The sequence below is a fragment of the Urocitellus parryii genome, chromosome 9 (assembly GCF_045843805.1).
Source record: "Urocitellus parryii isolate mUroPar1 chromosome 9, mUroPar1.hap1, whole genome shotgun sequence".
Classification (NCBI taxonomy): domain Eukaryota; kingdom Metazoa; phylum Chordata; class Mammalia; order Rodentia; family Sciuridae; genus Urocitellus; species Urocitellus parryii.
Genome location: NC_135539.1, coordinates 74127176 through 74151888, shown reverse-complemented (window position 1 = coordinate 74151888; position 24713 = coordinate 74127176). Strand labels below are relative to the sequence as shown.

The 24713-nt window shown below is 45.3% G+C and overlaps 1 protein-coding gene and 1 long non-coding RNA gene across 3 annotated transcripts in view; one reads left to right on the top strand and one right to left on the bottom strand.

Moving 5' to 3' along the window:
- Positions 1–2564: 2564 nt before the first annotated feature.
- The window catches only part of Pfkfb3 (6-phosphofructo-2-kinase/fructose-2,6-biphosphatase 3), a 75804-nt gene continuing 53655 nt past the window's right edge, over positions 2565–24713 (top strand). Inside the window, exon 1 of the mRNA XM_026391804.2 lies at positions 2565–3007. Coding sequence (XP_026247589.1) covers positions 2992–3007 — 16 coding nt within the window. The 5' untranslated portion in view covers positions 2565–2991. The remainder of the gene's footprint in view (positions 3008–24713) is intronic.
- LOC113184916 (uncharacterized) lies at positions 6315–18944 on the bottom strand. Of its 2 annotated transcripts, XR_003301076.2 has the most exons (4): positions 18694–18944; positions 14755–14949; positions 10884–11023; positions 6315–7209 (listed from the first exon to the last, which is right to left on the bottom strand). It is a non-coding gene; the product is annotated as an uncharacterized LOC113184916 (long non-coding RNA). The 2 variants fall into 2 exon arrangements; XR_003301075.2 differs by lacking the exon at positions 6315–7209 and having other exon boundaries at positions 10062–11023.

Here is a 24713-nt window from a genome sequence, read left to right as displayed (position 1 = left end):
ATTTGGTGAGATACTCTCCATTTAAAATGGTTTCAAATATTTTTCCTGGCCTGCAAATTAGAGGAACTTCCCCACCACCGTGTCCACTTCCCTCCAGAACTGGCTGTGAGTAGATGGGTCTTCAGCCCTGGCTAGCCCTGAAGACTCAGTTCTCTACTGCCTGCCCATCACAGGGTAAATCTGCTGAGGCTGCTCCTTCCAGGAAAAATCTGTGTGCTGTTATCTGAACAGGGAAGAGAAAGAAGCCAGCAAACAGTTACATTGTTATTTTTCTTCCACATGGAATTAAACAGATTCAAAGTAGAGAGATCAGAGCACAATAGTCTGAACTGTTTTTATTCACAACTTTTCTGAAACCACATGTGTAGGTTTTTTACTTACCGATAACCAGTTCTGGAGCCCAGACAGACAGCCTACAGTCCAATGCAATTCTGACCCAGCCTGAAGTAAGATGTCACAATTTCAAGAGTTCAGTACCACAAGACCCAAGGAAATATTGGTACCCAGCTTACCCTCACTTCTGTCCAATTTGGCTACAAACTTCCTTCACCCACCAGCCTCCTACCTTTCGCTTCATGTTTAGTTTTGCTAGAACAGCTCACAAAGCACAAGAAATCATTTTGATATTACTTTGGTTTATTACAAAGGACACAACTTGGGAGCATCCACCAGGAAGAGATGCAGAGGGCAAGGTAAGTGGGAGTAGGGCAGGAGTGTCTATGCCCTCCAAGTGTTCACCAACCTTGGAGTTCTCTGAGTTCCCTCTTTAGGGTTTTGAATGGAGGCTTCACTGACTATGCATGATGGGTCAAACCATTCACTGATGGTGATTAAATCCATTTCCAGCCCCTCTTCCCTCCCCCAAGTCAGGGGCTTGAGCTGAAAGCTCCAACCCTTTCATTAGGCCTTAGTTTTTCTGGCCACCAGCTCCTATGCTGAAGCCACAGTTCCCAGTTCTCACAGGAGCATATAAAGGACACTTATCACTCTGGAAATTCCAGGGGCTTCAGAAGTGTTGGGTCAGGAACTTGGATCAAAGACCGAGTACCATATATTTTTCTTCCTGTATCACACCAGCCATGCTTCCCTGTGAACAAGTGAGTCCATGGGGGCAAGGTGCCAACTAGAAGGAATGAGACCCACCCACATCAGAGGGCAGTACTGTGGCTTTACTATGACAGCCACTGCAGCACATCTGACCCAATCTTTATCTAGACCAGGTGGCTTTAGATAAAATTTGCATTCTGTGGCTACCAAGTCCCTGGAGCTAAGTCCATGTTCACTTGACATTATAATTCAGCCAGGGAAAAGGGCAGAGGAAGCTGATCATCACTGATAGCACTGAATCTGGGTCTGGCTCCAGGAAAACCCACTTCCTGCTTTGACACCCACATTCTCAATGAAGGTGGGCTGAGAGCACAAGACCCAGCTCTCCAGCCAGGTCCAGGAGGCAATGTTTGTTCAGAAGGCCCTGCAGCTGTATTCCAGGTTAAGTAACAAGATACTGTCTAAGGCCATATTACTTCCTTATCATTGGCATTATCTTTCTTCAAAATGTAGGGAAAGGTGGTGCACACCTCTAATCTCAATGACTCAGGAGACTGAGGCAGGAGGATTGTGAGTTCAAGGTTAGCTCAGGGAATTTGGCAAGATTCTGTCTCAAAATAATAAAAATTTTTGAAAAGGGGCTGGGAGGGATGAGGATGTAGCTCAGTACTTGCCCAGCATGCCTGAGGCTCTGGGTTCAATCACCAACACTGGGGAGGGGGGAAGTAGGGGTGGTACCACAGTGGTAGAGAATACCTGGGTTCAATCCCCAATAGGCGAAATGCAGGCAAGTCATGTCAATGGTTACCCATAAAACATCACAGGCTAAGAAACCAAATCTAATAAAAAAGAAGAAAAATGCCACCATGTTTACTGGCTGTTAACTTTCTAACTCAGCTCACCAGGATTGTTCTTTTTTTTCACTACATGGAGAGTGGGCCAATTGCTGTCTGCATGGGCGTTTTAAGTATAAGATGAGGACACTGTTACTAACATCACTTCTTCAAAGTGCAAAATATAATAGCACTCCTCACAGGAATTAAATTACCTCTTAACGGACCCAAAAGAGGATTTATTTTTGAGACATTCGGGTTCCCCAAACAATAAGACATTTCCTCAGGTGCTGGCCTTTACAAAGGCAAAATAAGTCATAGGGTGAGGGCGACCCCGCCCTCCCCGCTGAGCCCAAGTGACACTAATAACTTCTCTTGATGGATTTACTGAACCCCATAAGGGACTGTTTCAGGCTCTGGGGAAAGAGTAGTGACAAAAGAGAAAACAAAGATTCCCTTCGCGGGTCTTACAAACAAGCAATTGTTAAGTTTATTGGAGTGGCAAGTGCCAGGGCAAGATGCAGAGCGCGGGGACAGTGCTAAACGGCAGAGGGAAGGTTACCCATTAGAAACTTAACGTCCTTTCTGGGCTACTCCCGCCAGCCCTCTAATTTGAATACGAATTTAGCCATTTGGGTCCCCTGTGCCCGTCTTCTGTACCCAAAGAACAGGAAGGTAACAATGGGATAGAATTCCCCAAGTCCCTTTCCAGGATGACCGCCCGAGGGAGACTATGAAAGTGCTGATTTTCTTCCTGCGCAGGAGGGTTCCTTCCGTTTTATAGCATCTGCAAAGACTGGCAGCAGCTCCAGGACCCCAGCGATTCCGCTTCTGGGGGTGTCATTGGGTCAGGGCGGGACCCAGCGCCGCACCCCGGCCTCACAGCGCAGCCCGCAGGCGACCGGAGCACAAGGGTGACGCCTCCTGCGCTTCCTGCTTCGCCGCGGGGCCTCCTCCGCGCCGTGACGCGCCAGGCTTTGACCAAATATGTTCCTTTCCCCTCCCTCGTCTGCCCCATCACCCACAGGCACCCCGAACCGCGGGGTTGCCGTTTGGACGTAGGCTTGCCTGTGTGTCGCGGGCCAGCCCCGCGGGGAGCCCCCCCTGCGCGATGCCTTTCAGGAAAGGTAGGGTCCCCCCTGAAACACCCCGCCCTCTGCTCCGGGGACCTGCGTGGTGCCTGCGGGCAAGGGCGGGCTCGGGTCCCTGTCAGGTGCGGAAGCCCAGCTCTCGGGGACAACAGCCGTGCAGGGGCTGATGCTGAGACCGCGCCGCTCTGTCCCCGCGGGTCCCACTTTGTCCCCTTGTTTCTGCACTGTCTCTCCAGCCGTGCCTTGGCCCTTTCGCCCCCTCACTGTCCCCTCCGGCGACTCCGCGGCGACACCACGTGCCGGAGCAGGCGGCACACAGCGCGGGGAGAGAGTCGCAGCACTTTCAGCGAATCCCGGAATCCCGCTGCTTAAGTCCTAAGATGCAGACGGAATAGAGGTCGGGAATTACTCGCTGCGGACGGTCGATTCTGGTGGCTGGAGCTGTGCCGCTTAGTGCGGCTTAGAGCTAGGCTGCGGAGGGGAGGTGGCCACTCGGATGCAAAGCAGATCTGTGCCAGTCCCGTCATTGCCCATTCTCGCCTTCGGACCCCGGGGAAGTCCACCTAGGCTCAGTGCCTTCCTTGGCAAAAATGAGCGCACGAAGAAGGATTGCTGTGTAAGGACCGGGCGACAGGGCACAGCGAAGTAGACCAATGCCCGAGTGAGGTCAGCCTGGCAGCCGCAGGCAGTACTCATTCTGTTTCTACGGGCGCTGCGTTCTGCCATGGCCCCTGCATCTGGACTCACTCCCCATGGCTTTCTCTGCACCTGGTGCAAAGACTCCCAGAAAAGCCCAGAAATGTCTATAGGCTCCTGGCAAGGGTCTCCTGTGTATTTGGCCCCATTTTAAGGTAGGGCAGCAGAGACCCAGTGACTCCCTCAGTCACAGCTTAAGAGCTGGGCTGGAAAAGGTGTATCAGGGTGAAATTACAGAAAAAGAGAAGAAATATGGTGATAGGGTAAAAGAGAAAAGGAATACAACCACAGAGCCACCTTCAGAGCACAGCCCAGGGATAGATGTGGGGGGCAGCAGAAATGCTGGAAGAGGGGGGCTCATTTCACATTCAAACCAGGTCTGTGTGATTCCTGCATTTTCTTTTTGTGTTGAGAGAGCTTGGGCTAAGGTTACCCTTTGTCACTCAGGACCCAAGACTCTCCACTCTTCTGGGTATGTTGCTGATGGGAACTTAGTGAGTTCTGAAACTGTGTCCTGTGACTCTCTGATCCCTCCAACCAACTTCTTTGTCTCTTATAATTTGGGTCAGTTGTCAGGTTAGTTAGTGCTTTGGTTGCTGGGAAGCTGTATTGGCCTTTGTCCCTTAAGCAGAGGGTACTAAGGTACCATTGTAAACTCCTGGCTGTGAACAGGGCTGACTTATGCTCCCTGGAGATAGGGAGTTAGGGGAGGTGGTGAGAAGGCAAAGCGCTGGTCAAAGAGCAGGGGTGGAGTTCTGTCCCATCCTCAGTCAGCTGTTATACTTAGGCCCACTGTGGCTGAACTCAGTGCCTCCGTTGTTCCATGTGTAAGGGGGCCACCTGGTCTCTTGGCTGTCCTGAGGCTCTCAGAGTCCTGCAGTGTGAAGAATCACTTGTCAAGGAGTTCATCACTTCTCTTGCTAGCTTTGAGCTGTGGTTGCTGGTTGCAAACTCCTAGAAGGCAAAGACATCTGTTCACTTGTCTCAGGGTTTGGGGGTTTGCCTTATGAAGATGTCACTTTATGAAAGTACATCTCAGAGTATTATTAGATTACATAGGTCAGAACATGTGTAAACTGCCCCATGAGTTAAGCTTTGCTTCTGTTTGTTGTTTTACTGAAAAGGATTATAGCATGGTGAAGAGAGGATCACCTTCCCTTCCATGGATGCTACTTCCTGAAGGTCCTGGCATGTGAGAAACAGTGCTTGCTTGGAATCAGTGCTATCTGAGTATCTGGTGTGAGCCAACGCACAAATTCTGACAGGCTTTGAGTTGGAGGTAGCGCTTCCCAGATTGATTGAGTGGTGAGCTCTTATTTAGCAAGTGGGAATTGCAGGAAACGAGGGTGTGGTTCTCTTGGTGTCCTGAAGCACTGTCCTCTGAAGCTGCCTGGAGGGGACAGAGCCCATAGTGAGAGGGAACACAGCACCCTATCTCTGTGCTGTTCAGAGGATGGGGAGGTATATGTGTACATACTCTTCTATGCTTTTTGAGTTTTGAGCCCTCTGAATGTATTAACTATTTAACATGTGATTTAAAATAGGAAATGAAAAGACTTTGCTGCCTTCCTCCCAAAATCAGCCAGATGGAGAAGGCTTCCTCAGTGGGACAGAAGCCCAGAAGGATGGCTGCTAATCCCTTTCCATGAGGCATTTCTGTGTCTTGACAAGCCTCAGACTTGGGATCAGCTTTGTCAGGGGCCTGGCAGAAAACACCAAGTAACGGGCAAGCTGAAAAAAGTTTAATGAAGGGCATATTACAAAGGACTGGGGAATGTATAGGGAGGCCCCAGGGGTTACTGCAGAATCCTGGGCATTCTGTCCCAGGTCTAAAATGTTGAGGGGCAGAACAGTTACTGAGGACAGCTGCCTGATGGGAGCCTTCTCAGAGAATCCAGGCAGCTTATAGGCCAGAAAGTAGGAGCGGGGAGAACTGACACCCATACCTTATCCTCTGCTCCTCTGATCTCATGGCATTGACAGTCAGAGGGCCAGAGCCTGATGGTGTTGTCCACACAGGTTAGCCTGCTGGGACATGGTGCTGGATACTGGAGAGTGGATCTGGTGGGACAACAGATAATCACTCAAAGATCTTAGGTCCTGGCAAGGCATGGTGGCACATACCTATAATCCTAGAGACTCTGGATGCTGAGGCAGAGATGAAGGCCAGCCTGAGCAACTTAGTGAGACCCTGTCTCAAAATAAAAAATTAAAAGAACTGGGGATTTAGCTCAATGTTTTAATCCCTTGTCCCAGGGAAAAAAGAAAAAAAATAATTATGTCCTGTGCCTTGCCTTTGGAACAAACCCAATGACCTCTACTGAATTTCATTAGAGCAAAGTTGAGCGAGTATATGCTACCTCATTCATTTATTTATTCATTCATTCATTTTTTTCCACTGGGGATTAAACCCAGGGGTTCTTTATAATAAAGTACATAACCAGCCCTTTTAAAAAAATATTTATTTATTTATTTATTTATTTTTGTGTAGTGCTGAGGATGGAACCCAGTGCCTCACACATGCTAGGCAAGTTCTCTTTTTTTTTTAAAGAGAGAGAGAGAGAGAGAGAGAGAGAGAGAGAGAGAGAGAGAGAGAGAATTTTTTTAATATTTATTTTTTAGTTCTCAGTGGACACAACATCTTTGTTTTTGTATGTGGTGATGAGGACCGAACCCAGGCCGTACTCATGCCAGGCGAGCGCGCTACCGCTTGAGCCACATCCCCAGCCCATAACCAGCTCTTTTTAAAAGATATTTTTAATTTTGAGACACTGTCTTGTTAAATTGCTTAGGGCCTTGCTAAGTTGCTGAGATTGGTCTAAATTTGCAGTACTCCTGCCTCAGCCCCCCAAGATGCTGGGATTACAGATATGTGCCATCGTGCCCAGCTCTCATTCCTTCACTCTCTGCATTGAGCACTTACTATGTGCCAGCATGGGCCAGACACTGGGTGAACACAGAAATATGGGGTCCCTACCTTGGAGTTCATCTCCTATGTTCCCCGACAAGTGCCAGGAAGAGTTATTCAGAACATAGAAGTTCTGAGTAAAAAGGTCCCAGCTAAGGGGACTGGACTCTGGATTGAGAGGGATGTGGCCCTGGTTAACCTCACTGGACTGTTGTAGACTGTGGTTCTGGTGGCTGGAACTGAGCCAGAGGGACTTAAACCTGGTATTCTATTTTTCCAACATGGACCAAAATGCTGTGGTACATGCTAGGTAGAAACTGTAATTTGGGTTAGAATAAATGGTAGCAGCTGGAATCGAGCCACGTTGCCCTTGCTCACTTAAGGCTCAAGCAGCAGCTATGGAGGAAAGATGATAGGACACCGTGTTCAGTGCGCACTTCTCTTACTGTCTGGTCTCCAGGGTGACCTGGGCTGCAGCTGGAGGGAAGGGTGCCTTCCTGGCTGAGCTGTCTGGGAGAAGTGGGTCTCTAGAAGTTGATTCAATTGGTTTGAATACCGAGAAGTTCATGTCCTGACATGAAACATGAAAGAGATCCAAGAGAATAAAAAGGAGCAGGAAGCACATCAACTAGACCTGGAAGGAAAGCCATAAATGTCGTGATTCAGTCTGGGAGGCTGTGAGGGAGGCTGAGGCACTTTGTCCTCTATGAGAATTTTGCCCCTTAAAAAATGAATCTCTTCAGTGGTATAGGTGTGGCTCAGGCTGGGGACAGGGGTCTTGAGGTCTTTCTCATGTCTAGAGTTCTATAAAAATATCTTTGGAAAATGATTTTCTAAGTTTTCTTTGTATGTCCCCACTGTCAGAAGGAACAACATGGAATAATAGCTGAATGTTCTAATATTGTTCTAATAACAATAAGAAATAAAACTAAACTTAGGCGGTCCCTTCTGAATGCTGGGAACTGTGCAAAGCACTTTATGTGTTTCCATTTACCCACCCACCCAGCAGCCCTCAAAAGTTCTTAGTATTATTGCTTCTGTTTGAATGGTAAAAGGAGACTGAAAGACATTAAGTAACTTGCTGAGGTCCCTCAGCAAAATCATGTGATAAAAAGAGGTGGGGCTTAAACCTCTTATTCTGCTTTTTCAACAAGTACCACACTGCTATGACATAACACAACATGACATGACATGTGATATCAGGCAGAAATCATGTACAAGAGTTCCGCCAATAACAGTCAGCAAGGTTTTACATTAGGCACAAGCAGAGAGACATTCAGACGCCTCAGTCTTCTGGATCTGTGGGAGGTGCATGCAGATGGAAGCAGACAGAAACAGCCCCGTGTTCTGCATCTTCCCTGGCAGGATGAGGGGGTCCCCAGGCACTGCTGTCACAGGTGCTAAACTCATAAACCCCAGTTGGGATATTGTGGAGAATGAGCCATCCGAATGTCAAGGCCATGGCTACACGATGCAATAACTGGTCACCCTTTGACCACAGAGGTTCGATGGTTGCTAAGGGAGCATGAGGGACAATAAGTGACAGTGTCACCTCCAGGGATGTAGCATTTCTGGAATTTCCGTAGGCCAGATGCTTGCAACAGGAGCTCAACAAAAGCTATGCCAGCATTTTTGGACCCCCCCAATTTTTTGTTTCCTCACTGGTGCAAAGAGCAGATACTGAAAAGACATCCTTGAGGAGGGAGGCAGGCCAGTCACTGATTCTCTCACCCCTTTCCTGGGCCCTCTGCAGTGCCAGGTACTGTCCTCCACTCTTTTCCTTAGTAGGGTATGTTCTGGGGACTCTCTGTTCTCTCTTGGTGTCTAGGAACCTGCTGGCCATGAACTGGGTTCCTTGGTAATTTCAGAGACTTTCTGTAACACCAACTTTAACATGCTCCCCTGGGAAAGGATACCCAAGGAATGACATCAGTTTTGGGAGGGCACCTGACTACCCAACTTAGCCAAGTTTCTTTTCAGATCAGGGTCTTCTGTCTCTAGGTTTCCTTTCCGCTGCTTATCACCCGAATTCCCTGCTGACAGTGTCTTTCCAGGCCTTTAATTATTTAGCTGTGTCCACCTAACATTTCCTCGTCACTCTGAAGTGTTCAGGTAGGCTCCTCAGTGTCTAACAGTATCCACCCAGGACCTCCACTATGTGTGCTGGCTCACCTGTTTCTTCCCTCCTCAGACCCAGCCCACCTTACCAAGTGCCTACCACACATCATGCTGTATTACATGCACACACAAATCCATGCACATACACGTGAGCACACTTTTAAAAATATATTTTTTAGTTGTAGGTAGACACAATATCTTTTTATATTTGTATGTGGTGGTGAGGATCGATGCATGATAGGCAAGCACTCTACCACTGAGCCACAATTGCAGCCCACATGTGTATACTTCTGACTACTCCTGAAGACCCTTCCTAAGTCCACATCTTTTCTGACACCTTTTCTGTTTACTCTAAGCATATGGCAGCTTTTACAAGTATATCCTATCCCATAACCATAATTTAATATTCATTTGTTCTCAAAATGCTTCCTGCATCCAGTTTTGTAAACTATTTTAGTTGGGGTCCCTAACTCATATGGGCCAGGTGGTAGCGAGGGCTTCATAAACTCTGTACTTTGTTAATCTTGATTAATCCATCAACAACTCCATTTTCTTTTGGAATGGGTAGCTGCAGAGCCAAGTTAGGATCTTTAGAAGCCCTAAATACTGTGTCATGTCCCCAAATGTAATTTAAAACAAAGACAATGTCAATAAAAGGAGATGTCAAGTTCTAAACGACATCACTATCTGGTGCCACCAGCATGAGCATGGTCAGCATGCTGGTTAATTCATACTTGGGGGAACTCCTTCAGGTTGGTTTCTTGTAGAGAGCTAAAAATACAAGCTGCTTATGAAGTCCTCAGGAACTGCAGATGTCTGAAATTCCCAAGCTCACATTACATTCCTTTCACCCCTGCAATGAACTGTGAGTCTCTCCCTTAATTTCCTAGGCCAATGGAAATTCACTGGGTAAGGCCGCCTCTTCATCTGTGATCTAGTACCCACCAGATAGACACTAGTGGTCTTCCTGTTGCATTAGTATCTGTTGTTAATGCCCCTTGGGATTGGAAGGCTCATCACTGTGTTACCCATCTTTCCCATCTGAATGTATGTAGACGAAACTGGAAGTGAATACAGGGGAGATAAGCTACAAAAGCCAATTCAAGAAGGGCAGGGGCTGCTGGGGCTGGGGCTCAGCAGTAGAGCACTTGCCTGGCATGAGTGAGGCACTGGGTTCGATTCTCAGCACCACATGTAAATAAATAAAATAAAGGTCTATCAACAACCAAAAAAAGTGGGGGCTGGGGATGTAGCTCATTAGTAGAGTGCTTGCCTCGTATGCACATGCACAAGGCCCTGGGTTCAATCCCCAGCACCACAAAAAAAAAAAAAAAAAAAAAAAAGAAAAGAAAAAGAAAGGCAGGGGACCATAGAGGTGGTGCCAGCTACTTGGGAAGCTGAGGCAGGAGGATCACAAGTTCAAGGCCAACCTTAGCAACTTAGCGAGATCCTGTCTCAAAATAAAAATAAAAAGGGGCTGGGAGTATAGCTCATTGGTAGAGCATCCCTCAGTTCAATCCCTAGTATTGGGAAGAAAGGAGGAGGAGGAGAAAAGAAGAAGAGAGGGCACAGGCAATGGAGTGAGGTCATGTCTATTCCTTAACACCAGCCCTTGCTTGCTCTTCTTCAGGAGTTATGTTCTGAGGGAATTAAAGAGCCTTAGGGTTTTTTTTTAAATTTCATCTGCCCAACATAAGGAAGGGCAGATGAAATTTAAATTCTACCAAATGTAGAAGCCACTCACTCATTCCACAGGCCCATGGTCATGTTTGCAGATCAGTCAGTTTACAAGTACATTAATCATTTGCCCTTGTGGGACAGTCCTGGAAGCTGCTCAGGCAGGTTGGCACAGGCAGTGGAGGCTGTGATGCGCCATGAGAGGCTGGCTGAAGCACTGGGGCAGTGTCAGGAATGTATACAAAGGTGCCATGGTATCAGGGAGCAAACAGTGGCCTGGGAGCCAGGAAACCAGGTCGTGACAGGTTCACCAGCATTGGGTGTCAGTTGGGTGATCTCAAGAAAGCCTCTGTTTACCCATCTATCAAAAAAGGAGGTGAGCTAAGATTCCCTTCAGCTCTGGTTGTGACACTAATGTTCCCTCGTTGTTTGGATGCTTGTTACATACACCAGATGTCCATCCTCCCAACTTGGTGGCTAGGCTGCAGGAGACAAAAGGAGTTCCATTTGTACCTGTCCTCCAGAGTCTTTGTCCTGGCACCTTGGCCTGGTATCTGTTGGTATCTCCAAGTGAAAAGTTCTCAGGCAAGTGGCAGAAAAAGAGGTCATGACTGCTTTGGATTCCATGTGCTTGTCTGGCTTTGACTTGAGGACTGAAATTTACATGAAAAGGGCATCTGTTTAGTCAGCTTTTCATGGCTGTGACCAAAAGACTGACAAGAACAACACAGAGAAGGAAAAGTTTATTTCAGCTCCCAGTTTATAGATTCAGTCCATGATTTGCTGGTAGTTCTGGGCTAGAGGTTGGGCAGAACATCATGGTGGAAGGATGTGGCAGAACAAAGCAGCTCAGGATACGGCAACTAGGAAGCAGAGAGAGTCCTGCTCACCAGGGACAAAATATAAACTCCTGAGTCATACCGCTGGTAACCTACTTCCTTACAGCCCAGTGAATCCATATCAGTAGGTTAATCCACTAATGAGGTTTCACCTCATAACTAATCATTTCACCGCTGAAAATTCTCACATTGTCTCTCACAATGAGCTTCATGGATGCAAAGCACATTATCCATATCTCTCTTACTAAGCCTTGTGGAACTGTCTTTTTTGTCAGGCCACCCCAAGCATAAATCTATGGTTCTTCAGATGGCTTCACTGAAAAGCATCTTTTTTTTTTTTTTTTTTTTTTTTTTTTTTTTGCCTTCAGTACTGAGGATTGAATCCAGGGGCACTCTACCATTGAGCTACATCCCCAGGTTTTTTGGTTTTTTTTTTTGAGACAGAGTCTAGTTAAGTTGCTCAGGCTGGCTTAGTACTTTGAACTTTTAATCTTCTGGCCTCAGCCTCCCAAGTTGCTGGGATTACAGGCCTGACCACTGTGCTCAGCAACAAAGCATCCTTTGATAGACTCACAGAATCTAAAGTCATCTAGAAGCAGGTCCCACTTGCCTTTCTTCAGGAGGGGATGACTATGCACTTTTACAAATGGCTGGAGGAAGAGATTTAATTAATTTTGAAAGTTGGAAGCCTTAGTATTTTCTTTACATGCTTAATTTGTAGGTAAATTAGAAAATGCAGAAAATGAAGATGAACACAAAAATTGCTCATCTTTTTATGACCTGCAGAGGAATAATCCCAAAATTTCCTGCTGGGTGATTAAGACAGTGGAGGGGAACAACACTGAGGAGGGCAATGGAGGATCAGCCTCAATTTGTTGACTGTCCCTCTTCCTGTTTCCCCCAAACCTGTGTATGGCTCCTGACTGTCTTGTGTGCAGGGTCTGAGCATGGCAGCCAGCTCCAGTCCAGGCCCTGGTGGAGGAAGCAAAGGGATGTGTGAAGAACAGAAGGGTCAGGGGGTTGTCCTGCTGCTCCTGGAGCGGCCTCTCCAGATGTTCTCCCAAAGGCATTCTGATGTGACTGCTCTGCAAATACTTCTCTGGCCTGAGGGTTAACTAACTTTGTCAGAAAGGAGAGCCCCTCTAGCCCTGTCCTTGGCCAGATGGATAATAAGTGGATTTCCAGAGGCACCAGGACCCTTGTTTTGGCTCTATTCCCTCACAGGCCTGCAGGCTGAGGTGCTGCTGGTGCTTTTTCTTTTCTTTTTTCCTTACAGTACTGGGATTTGGACCTAGGGGTGCTCTACCACTGAGCTACATCCCCAGCCCTTTGATTTATTTTAAAAGAGGGTTTCATTAAGTTGCCCAGGCTGGCCTTGAACTTGCAATTTTTCTGCCTCAGCCTGTGTACAAGGTGAGAGTAGAAGTTTTAACCTGATTACTGGCTCTGCTGATGCTTTTGATAAATTCTGCTCTCTCCCAAGATACTGGTTTGGTGCTTTGACTGTCTGCTTAGGATGTTGACTCTGGTGATGGGATCCTGGAAGCTCTCCCCTTGATGATACATAAGCCATCCTAGAGGCTTGTCCAGTTAAAGGGGTAGATAAAAAGTCTAATCAGTCAGTGGGTGGTAAACAGGAAGTTGAGTAGGTACCTCAAAGGAAGTATGGACTTTGAAACAGGAAGAAAGAAAAAGGTCTGGCCTGGGCACGAGAAAGAACGCTGGATGCTGACAGACTTCAGAGAAAGGTTTGCCCTGTGACTGTCAATGTGGCCAGATGCTGGCTTAGATCCATGGGTGCCAGACTCCTGAGGCTCTTGTTCTGTCTGTACATTATAATCAACTGGAAATCTTTTAAGGGAGTTCAGTTCCCCAGAAATTCTGATTAATAGTTTTGGATTGATGCTTGGACAAAAAAGTTTCATGAAATAATACTTAGACTATATAGTACACTCTGACATTTTCTAGTTTATTCAATTTCATTGAAAAAGAAGCTGCTTCTATTCCAGTAAATTGACCTCAAGATTGCTAATGGACTATAATCCACCATCTGAAGCTGCTCTTCTGTGTGTGCTAATTCTGCAGAGGCTGGGAGCTATAACCTCCCTCCTCGGGCTCCCCTGCTCCTAGGGCTCTGTATGATTTAGGTCTGTGGCAAGTTCTGGAAGGTCCAAGGGAGATAGAAGCCCTGCCACAGAGCTTTGCTCCTGACCCTCCTGGAAGCTTTCTGAACCAGGCTGTCACGGGAGGGAGCCGTGGATCTGGGTAAAGTGGGAGTAGGTACCACAATAATCAGCTGTCTGCAAGGGCCAAATTTCCTTAGGATATTTACAAAAAAGAATTTTGTGAACACACTAAGAAAAAGAAGGTTATAGACCAAGTAGCTGAGAAAATTTGGTAGAAAAAGCAAGAAACACAACAGGAAGCCACTCGGCTTCTCTTTCCTGCTAGTGCCTACCCTAGTCCGTGATGAGACTGAAGTCACTTCCCTAAGTTCTGCTATGAATTGGGTGTTTCCTAAAGTCCCATATTTTGAAGGCTTGGTCCCCAGCTCGTGGTACTATTGAGAGGTAGTGGGGCCTTGGAGTGAGTTAAGTCACTGGTGTGCCCTTGAAGGGGATATTGGGACCCCATCCCCTTCCTCTTCTTATCTTTGCTTCCTGGCTGCCATGAAGTGAACAGTTCCTTCCCCTACATGCTTCCACTGTGATGTATTATGCTGCCACAGCCCAAGAACCACAGAGCCAACTGTTAATGGGCTGACCAACAGTCAAAAATAAACTTTATCCTTTTTTTTTTTTTTTTTTGGTGTTACAGGGGATTGAACCTATAGGGTCTCTATCACTGAGCCACATCCCCAGCCCTTTTTATTTTTTTTGCAGTGCTAGAAATTAATCCCAGGGCCTCATGCGTGGTAGGCAAATGCTTTACCAATGAGCTGTATACAAAGCCCTTTATTTTGAGACAGGGTCTTGCTAACTGCCCAGGCTGGCAACTGCCTCAACCTCCCAAGTTGCTGGGATTATAGGCATGCACCACCTAGCTAACCTTTCCTCTTTATAAGCTGAGTATTTTTCACAGCAACAGAAAGTTGACTAACACACCTACTAATGGCAAGTAATCCAGGCCCAGGGGTAAGTGTTGAGGACACAGAAGTGAATAAAACAGATAAACACCCTGGATGACCAACAGTAAACAGACAAGCAAGTGAATGCTGTGTGTCTAGTGGGTCCAAGTACTAGGAAAGAAATAGCAGCAAAGAGGCGGGAGAGGGAGAAGGAGCATGGGGGTGGGAGGGCTGCTGTTGTGAGTAGGATGATCGCTGCCAGGTGGCAAATAGGCAGAGACTGAAGGGAGGAAGTGGACAGTGTCCAGTAGGGAAGTGTGAGGCAAAGGCCTGTGGCTGGAGCAGGCAGACTGAGCATTGGAGGCATCTGTGCAGCAGCAGCACAGTGTGTGTGGGAGCTGGGTGGATGAGGGCTCAGGGAGGTAGTGGGCAGGTCATTTAGATCCTCATCTGCCATGGTAAGGCCTTTGTTTCTTACCTAGAGAGCAGTGCAAAGCCCTTGGAGGGCTGTGGTGGAGATATAACATGAACTAACTTGATGTTGTAAAACATTATGTTCATGGTTATTCTCCTGAGCACAGATTGTAGGGTGATGGCAGTGAAGCAGGGTGCGCAGGTAGGAGTAGGAGTCACTAGGCATCATGCAGGTGACTTTGATCAGAGATGACAGTATCTATGGAAAGAATTAGAAGTGGGATGAGAGGGAGTGCATCAATATGAATTTTAAAGAAGCTGAGAACACTAGTTTCTTTCTAAACAGCTGCACAAGAATTGAGGTGGCATACTGCAGAGAGACCCATTGGTTATAAGAGTAGCAGCCACTTCCTCCATCCATCTTTGGTGGATGCCTTGAAGAGCCTGTATGAGGTCACTGTGACCTCCCTGAGCATCAGTTCAGGGTCAGTGCATAGTTCAAAAGTATTGGACTCAACAAAACAGCCTTCCAGAAAGATCCACTATGCTGAGGGACAATTACCAGACAGACTTCATTTTAAGTAGAAAGTGGCCCCTAGGCTGGGTCCTAGCAGTGTACAGTGGTGCCATCCAGCGGTGGGAAAAAGGTGGGTGAGGAGGGGGGGAGAGAGAGAGAGAAGGAAGAAACTAGTTTTCAAATTCAGGGCTGATGACCACTGCTACACATAAGAACCTAGGAAAGTTCCAGTGTGGTTTACTTATAGGTACTGAGCATGATATCGTCCAGTGTGGGAGGAAAGCATTTACTACATTTCCCAGATTCCCATGTTTCTGTGTATTGACAATTAAATTTCTGTTCTTTCCTCCATTTCCATAAACTGTGAAGGGCTCCATTGAGGTGAAGGGTAAAACCCCCCTCAGGAAGGCTTCCTGAGTCAAATCAGCCCAGCCTGGAGCTGACTAAGACTCCAAACTGAGTGACCAGTTTATTCTGATTTCTAGGACTTACCAGATTTTAGCACCAAAAGTCATAATTCTAGAGACCCTTTTTTTCCAGGCCAACCAGGGCAGTTGATCACTTTGACCTCCAGCTAACCTTTGTGCCACAGACTTGGTGACAGCTAGATGTGTCCTGAGAATCAGTTAAAAACCTCATTCATGATTGAAAAATAAAAAAGAAAGAACCCAAGTTAATTTTATGGCTGTGGACTACCAACCTGAAATTATGGAAGATATTTTCCTAATCAATTTTGCTAGACTGGATTTATTAGAAAATCAAAACAAGAATTTTTATCATCAACTTATTGCTTCATAACAGCAAAGTAATCTCAATCTGATTTTCTTTGTGAAAAATTTAGACTCGAGTGTCATCCCTTTATAATAAAAATGAGTCAGCATGCACTCTCTCAGACATCAAATCTGCTATTGTCACATCATTTCCTGTGGCCTAGATATAAATGGAGAATGATAAAGGGAATCTACTTCAAGCTGAAATCATGTTTTGTTTAAATCCTGGATTATATATAAAAGCTTTTTCATGGAAAGCATTTGAATGAAGTGAAAAGGTCATACTGTCACTACTGCTTTATAGGAAATAGATGTCTTAACTGTATAAACTTTTAAAAATCCACTTTGGAATGAACACCAATAAGTTAAATCCTAATCCATATTATAGAAGAGCCAACTCTACTTAGCAATGAGACAGTCCTTTTTCTCTCCGAGGCAGTGTACTTTCTCTGTTTTTATAACAACTAATGAGTGACTGTTAATGCCTTTTGAAAACTAGGCAGTGAAAAATAAAAAACTTGAATGTCATAACATTTGAGTTTAATAAATAATAAAGAAATTTAACCTCTTTAGTGACAGGAAGATGAAGATCAAGACTACAATGAGAGACACATTTGACCCCTATTTGGCTGGCAGAAATGAAAAGGTGAGATAATTTCACATCTTGTTCAAAATGTGGGTTAAAAAGGTCCCTTATAAATTGTTAGTGGGAGTGGAAATTGAGTACCTTGGAGATAGTTTGGTATTATCTTGTAAAATTGAAATTCACACATCCTAAAATCAGCAATACCATTTGTAGGTGTAGGTGTGTTACTGAGAGAAACAGATGTTAGATGTGATGTTCATAATAATAATAATAATAATAATAATAAACACTTTGATAGGAGGATAAATAATTCTTGGTATGTTAACTCAGGGGACATATGTTTATATTTATTTTGTAGTACTAGGAATTTAACTCAAGGATGCTCTACCATTCAACTATACCCTCAGCCCTTTTTTATTTTTGAAATAGGGTCTCACTAAATTTTGGAGGCTAGCCTCAAACATGCCATCCTCTTGCCTCAGCCTCCCAAATAGCTGGGATTACAGGTGTGCACCACCATGGCCTTTATTATTTTTTGCAGTACTGGCAAATTGAACCCAGGGGCGCTCTGCAACTGGGTTACATCCCCAGCCCCCTCCCCCCTTTTATTTAATATTTTTAATATTTATTTTTTAGTTGTAGTTGGACACAATATATTTATTTATTTTTATGTGGTGCTGAGACTCGAACCCAGGGCCTCACACATGATAAGTGAGCACTTTACTGCTGAGCCACAATCCAGCCCCTCCCCAGCCCCTTTTTAATTTTTTGATACAGGGTCTCGATGAATTGCCCAGGCTGCCTCAAACTTGTGATCAATCCTCTTGCCTCATCCTCCTGAGTACATGGGATTACATGCATGTGCCACTGCACCTGGCTTGCATCAGCATTTTAAAAAAGGAAAAGCCACTCAATCCAGGAGACATGCCTTTAAGGAGATGGAAAATATTTTAATGCCAGCAGTTGGCATTCTATTGTAAAGAAGAGCTTTCCTCCCCATCAACATTTTGACATGTTATTTTGTTATTTATAATAGTAGTTATATTATCAGCATGGACTCAGGGATTTTAAAAATTATTGTTCCATGTGTTACAACTTATTTGGGACATTATTCCTTTTGATGCTCAAATTGTTCCAAATTTGGCTGGGAGCTTCTTGGAGCTGGCTATTGTGCTCTTTTGGTACATCCTCATCATTTTTTTGAGCTCCCCTTTATTTATTTATTTTTGCAGTACTTGGGATGGAATACTAGGGTGCTCTATGACTGAGCTATATCTCCAGCCCTTTTTAATTTTTATTTTGAGAAAGGGTCTTACTAAGTTAACAGAGCTGACCTAGAACTTGTGATCCTCCTGACTCAGCCTCCAGAGTCTCTAGGATTACAAGGCATGCCCACCATGCCTGGCATTGAGCTCTTTAATTCCTGGTGTAATCAGATGTTGCAGGCTTGACTTGCACTTCCCAGTCTCAGCCTGGGATCAGCCACTCCTCAAAGAAACTGCTTGCTTTTAGTGGAAAATGATACTTAGAAGCCAGGATCTGGGCTTTCTTGCTTCTGGGATATCTTTGCAGATGTAGAAAACATATTTTTAAAAAACATACATTCACTTATTAGAGTAAATAAATCTTAAAAAAGTAAAATAGTGTTAAATTCATACTGATCTCTTATTCCAGTTCAGCAACACACAGTTTACCAACACACAGTTCTTGTTCTCTCCTTTCCCCTTTCATATCTGTATTTCCATTTATTTTTATGTTTTCCCTCGGAATATTGTCTTCATCTTGGATCTCCTTTGCTGCTGGCTGTATTCATTAGAAAAATAACATTCCTCAGGATAACAGCTGACTTCCACCCGAATGAGCGATGGCACCGTGTAGAGAGAGATCACACATTCAGTACGTCTTCCTGGGACTTTATAAAATATGCCGGAAGGAGAGTCTGGAAGTACCACTAGCAATATTTTATGCTCTTTCAATTATGGCATAATAAGCGTATATAATTTTGATAACAAAAAGGATACTTCAAGGCAAAAGAGAGAGAAAGAGAGAGAGAGAGAGAGAGAGAGAGAGAGAGAGAGAGAGAGAGAAGCCTATACAGACTGAATGTTAACCCTTAAGGCCTATCTATACCTGTTGGGAGTCGGGCATTGCGGGGAGGGAGATGAAGAAATATAGGAGAAGACCAAGGACCAAGAGACGGGGACAGCGCGGGGCGCTCCCGCAGAAGGTCAGGACGCTGTCTGTTCAGGGACCTCCCCCCTCCATGCTATGGGGATACTGAGGCGCCCCCACTAAAGTCTCCCGCGATGAAGTCAGGGGGCCTCACTGTGCTGCACTGCAGAGCATCCCTCCGGAGGTCAGCCGAGGACTCGCGACGGCGGCGGCGGCGGCGGCGGCGGCAGGAAGGGGCGGGGCCTGGAAAGGTTAATCCGCGCGGATTGGCTGCGGCGCGCGGTGCACGAGCCAGTCATCGCGCGCCTCGCCCCGTCGCTGTCGCGCCGCACGCCGTGTTCGCGTGCTGCCGCGCCCTGCCCGGCGTGCACCGCGCCGCCTGCCGGTTCCGTGAGCACGGCGTGGACATGGAGCGGGCCTGGCGTGGCCTGCCGGCTGCCTGGTCTCCGCGCCCTCCTCCTGCGGTCAGGTGTTTTCCTGGCCGGGGGTTATTTTCTGAGAACCCTTGGGAGCCACTGTGCTTTGTAAACACTCTAAATGAGTCGGACAGGTGCCGAGTCTCCGAGTTGGGTGGGGCCGGGATGGGCGTGCGAGCCGCGGAAGAGGAAAACAGTTACTGGGAGTTTCTGTTGTTGCGCTGGGGCGTCTTGGACCGGGGAGGTTGCGTAAGAGCACGGAGTGTGTTTATCTTCGGCGTGAGAGTAATACAACTGTTTGGCTCTAGGGTGATGCGCATCCGCGGCTGGTGGACACAATGTTGTGAATAACATCCGTGTAAACCACCCACTGAGACCCCCCGGGAAGAGAGTGGGGGCCAGAAAGCACAGCTGTGTTCTGGGTGCAAATTCTGAGAACCCACAGTCTGCTCCTAGCCCCTGGTTTGGGGTCCAGACCCCCGCCAAGGACCTAGAATGAATTGGGTGTGTGGCAACACCCGAGTTTTCTTAAAGAGGGCCTGAAGTTGATTTGGGGAGAGTTACTAAGCTGGGGAGGGGTCAGGAAATGTCATGTGAAGTGTAGTTGAAAGAAGTGGAGATATTTAACCCAGACAAGGCAGCACTTAGGGACATGTGACCTATGTCTGCTAGTATTGGAGAGACTGTGTAAATAAGAGGTTAGACTAATCTCAAGAGGTTAGACATCTTGTTCTCCCTCTGGACAAAACAGATTTTTAAAATTATTTTACAAGAGGTGAATTTGAGGTCAGTTATAAATACTGAGTAGAAATGAATACTTAGGAAGTTAGATCCTGGAGCCAGGTACTGCTAGATGTTTTCACTTACTAGCGAGAGAATAGTGGAGCTGAGATTCAACTTTTTTCATCTGCCAAACTCCAAAGCCTTTGCCTTTCCAGGATGCATCTATTTCAATAGAAGAGGTTACTTTGTGAATAATGAAATAGCAGAATGGTTTCTGGATTGATGAATCACACTGTACTGGAGGATTTGTCTTCCTCTGTTAACTTGTGTGATGTTTATCTCAGGTAAAGAGGGAGATTGTCCTGGGCTAGGGGAAGATGCCAGGGCTGGTTACTTAGATGGAGGAGGCATCCAGTCTCACTAGAAAGTTAGACCTTCATTGGTGGATATCTTGTTCTTATAAGTCCTGTAGCAATTACTAGAGTAATCTTGACTTTGAGTTTAACAAATGTGATCATAGTTATCTCATTGCCTTCCATTTATCTCATTTCCTCCTAGCCTACTCCTCAACCCTCACCCTGACGCTTCTTCCCTTTTTCCTCCCCATCTGCCTTTATCAGACTAGAAATGAGACCCATCTAAGGACCAGAGTGAGTAAATTTTACCTGACTACAGTGTAGCCTTTAGGTAACACCATATATAGCAACCTGTAAATTCAGGGAGAAATGCCCATGCTGGTTTGATTCAGCTCTGTGGTCCCCTGGGGTGGGACATTTAAGACTTAGCCTGAAAACAACAACAACAAAAAAGTCATAATAGAATAAGAGCAACTAAAAAAAAAAAAAAAAGACTTAGCCTGTATGGATGCATAATGGAGATAACCTTCTATAAGGGTTTGAATTTAATTTGTTTTATGAATTAAGAGCTTCATACTTTGTTTTTTTAATTTATTTTTAATTTTTTTGTGGGGGCAGTGGGTGTTGGGGATTGAATCTGGAGGTGCTCTATCTTTGAGCCACACCCCTAGCCCTCCACCCCTTTTTTTGAGACATCATCTGACTATGTTGTTGAGGCTGGCCTCAAACTTGCTGTCCTCTTGCCTCAGCATCCCAAGTAGCTAGGATTGTAGGATTACAGGTGTACACCACTGTGCCTGGCTAATAGCTTCATAGTTTCTGAAGACAAGCAATTTAGAAGTCTTTTTTTCAAGGGGAATGGAACTCGGGAACACTCGACCACTGAGCCACATCCCCAGCCCTATTTTGTATTTTATTTAGAGACAGGGTCTCACTGAGTTTCTTAGCACCTCTCTGTTGCTGAAGCTATTTTTGAACTCTTGATCCTCCTGTCTCAGTCCCCTGAGCTTCTGGGATTACAGGCCTGCACTACTGTGCTTGGCTAAAAATCATTTGGTCTCTACTGTGGTTAATTAAGTTGTCAAATATAAACTATTTTAACATCCATTGGAAGAAGATGGGAGTTACAGTATGTGTATAAAGAGGAAATACCTGTTTTTTTCTTGATTCCTGGCAGGCCTGGTTACAGTTTCTTATCAAGGAAATGCCAACTAATTCCTTTTCCTCTGGAGGGATGTGCTCAAGGCAGTTTTGGTGTCTAGTCCTGTCTCTGCACTGAGCACTACTTTAAGAGCTCCACAAGGTAGTTCTGAAGATTCTCTTTCCTTCCTTTCTGGAGGTCTCCTGTTAATATTATTCATTCTTAACCCCCTTGGTCTCTTTCCTATCCTCTGCTCTCAGGGTATTAAGGAAGTAGAGATACACTGAGGCAGCCACACCCAGCCCTAAGCAATACTGTAGAGAAGGTGAAATGGTGTTTCTGTTTCTACTGCCTCTTTCTCCCCTTGGAAAGTCCCAAGATTTTTCTTCTTTTTCTGCTGTCAAGAGTCCATATTCCTTATTTGTATCATCTTTGAATAGTAAATAGTTGTTTAGTTTGCAGATTGATCTCTAAGGTTGTTAACCCTAAGATGATGTTAATAACGGGCTTTAGGACATCAGCAGTTTAGAGGTGTTGGGACCTAGGTTTAGTCACATCGTGTTATTTCCCTTGCCTGACCCACTGTTCATTTTCATACAAAAGGGCAGCTCAGGTAGGGACAGCCATGGAGATGGTGGGAGGCCTAGATAGTAATGAGTCAGCTGAACTGTAGAATCTTCTGCTCTGCTCCCACTTACTGAGGTAGATTCCTGGTCATGCTGACCATTTTGTATTCATGAGCCATCATGAAGTGTGCTGCCTCATACATGTATAAAGGTAGGGATTTGTTCAATAGGATTGAATTCCAAGCTTTGAGGTAGAATGCATATAAAAGAGGCAGAATGGTGGAATGGTGAATATAGGCCTGGAGTCAGCTTCCTGAGTTCAGGTAGGGCCCCACTTCTAAGCAGCTGTGTGGGTTTAGAGAATGTCCCTAGTCTCTCTGCTTCAGTTCCTTAATCTGCCAGTCTCACAGGGTTGTGAGGATTAAATGAGCTACTATACACCAGGTGCTTCAGCCTCCTTGCAGATGCTTGGTGCTTTCTCAGTGGTTATTTCCAGTCTTAAGAGGAGTTCACAGTCCACCAGTGACAGTTCTTCAGTTTCTGCAACCACCTTCTTTATGTGAGTTTAATGGCTGGGAAATAAAAAGACAGGATGGTGAGCACAGCAGCTGCCCCTGCCCCTAGGTATGAACTGTTTTTTCATTTAGCCTCCTTGAAGTGGGGGAAAGGGGTGAACCAGGCCATCTCTAGTGTCTAAAAACTTTCCTCACTCCTCCCAAAGTGCCTCTTCTTGTCTTTCCAGAAGTTTTCTAACAGGATCTCCATTCTTGAACTTCTTGAAACACTGACCTGCTTGGGCAGTAGATAAACCAGGTGTGGGAGTAGAGAGCGAGCATCATCTCCATTTTTTCTCTTGGTCTTGAAGAAGTATAATGTGGTCTTCCTGGCTACAAAGCAGGGCAGAATCTTAGTTTTAATGAACAGAGGGATACAGGTGGCTTACAACTTGGCCATGATAGTAGGAGATAGGTGTCATTGATGAGTACATAATAGACCTAGTTTCCTTGGGATATTTGATTTTGATCTTGGGATATGCATATCTGTTCCCCAGACTCCTCATGTAATCCTTGGGTTGGATGCAGATGAGCTTGCCATTGCCCTTTGGTACAGTAGAGACAGTGGGCATGGAACAGGGGGTGAAACCAAAAGCTTGGTCCTCGCTCTCACACCAATCCAATAATGAAGACAAGGTCTTGAGAAAAAGGAAAAAGAAGGTTTATTGCTTTGCTAGGAAAGGAGAAACATAGGGGACTCCTGTCCCAAAGGCTTTGATTCTGCCCATTAGTAGAAACAGGGTGGCTTTTATACAGGTGATTCAGAGAAAATGAGATTAGGGAGGAGATACCAGGAAGGAGAAGTTTAGGGAGAAGAAGATTGGGAAAAAGTAAAACAAACATACAAACAAACATATAAGCTTCAAAGCCACAAGGGATATAGTCTAAGCATCAAGTGAACCCCGTTACAGGAAGAGGAGGCTGCTGGTGTCTGGAGGGGCTTACAAATATGTGGAATCTTTTAAAAGTGATCCTAAGCATTTGACATCTCTAAATGTTTATGGGCTAGGGAGAAATTCTAGTTATTGAGCTGTGTGAATAAAACTGACCATGTGGCTCAGAGACTGGAGGAGACTGGCTCCCGTCTAACTCCCAATTTTACAAAGTTTATTTCTTGCATATGCATTTCCTTCAGTTTTTCCCAGCTTCTTTTATTTCAGGTTCTTGGATATTGAGAAGATGGAAGTATTGATAGTATATCTTACCCTCTAGAAAGACTTTTTTTTATTTTCTACTTATAGTGACCTCAAGTTAGTAACATTCTGGGAATCTTTTTTGCATTGAATTTCTACTGTTTGGGATTTTTTATTTTTATTTTTTTGAAGTGGGAGTGGGTCTTTAAAGGGCAGTGTGCCTTGGGCCCACCCTATGGTTCTTTAATGAAGAGACTATCAGGGTCTTTTGTTTTTGTTTTTTATTTATTTTTTAGTTGTTGATGGACACATTAACTTTATTTTATTTATTTTTATGTGGTGCTGAGGATCGAATCCAGGGCCTCACAGGGCTAGCAAGGGCTCCATCACTTGAGGTACAACCCCGTCCCTGTTTTTAATTTTTTAAAGTAAAAGAATCTTGTTTACCAGAGCTCCAGAAATAGAAACTTAATCCCCAAACATTAGGTGGTGTTCCTAGAAGCAATTTTAAAACCTGTCGTTTAGGTAGTCACTTTATCTTGAGTGACTTCTAAGATTGTTCAGTGATCTAAAATGAGAACAGAAACTGCTTTAACACTCAGGAAGTGGGGGTGGAGGTTGGGTAGAAGCTGGGAAAAACCACTTTATGTGAAGCTGGGTGGATGGATCAGAGGAGCAACAGCCTGGCAGAAAGTGCTTTCAGAAAAGCAGGAAGAGATTCCAGATCCAGGGCCAGAATCTTTTACACAGAGGACTTTCCTCTTAATCCAGCAGCTGGGAAGGCAGTACATGCCTCAAGTCCTTCCTTTGTAGGAAAAAAAGATATATATATTACAACTTATATTTTCATTTTAAGTTTACCCCTTTTTATTTATTTATGTTTTATTGTGCACATAAAGTATCAGTGCAGCAGTATGTATATAATTTACAAATAAATATCTTATTTGAGGTTGTAGTTTGTGGTCTGAAAAATTTGGATACCTCTGCTCAAAGTAGTGATGAGAGGGTAGGGAGAACACCAGCACTTCTCAAGCTTAAATGCCTGGGAATCATCTGGAGAATGTGTTCAAATGCAAATCCTTGTTCCAT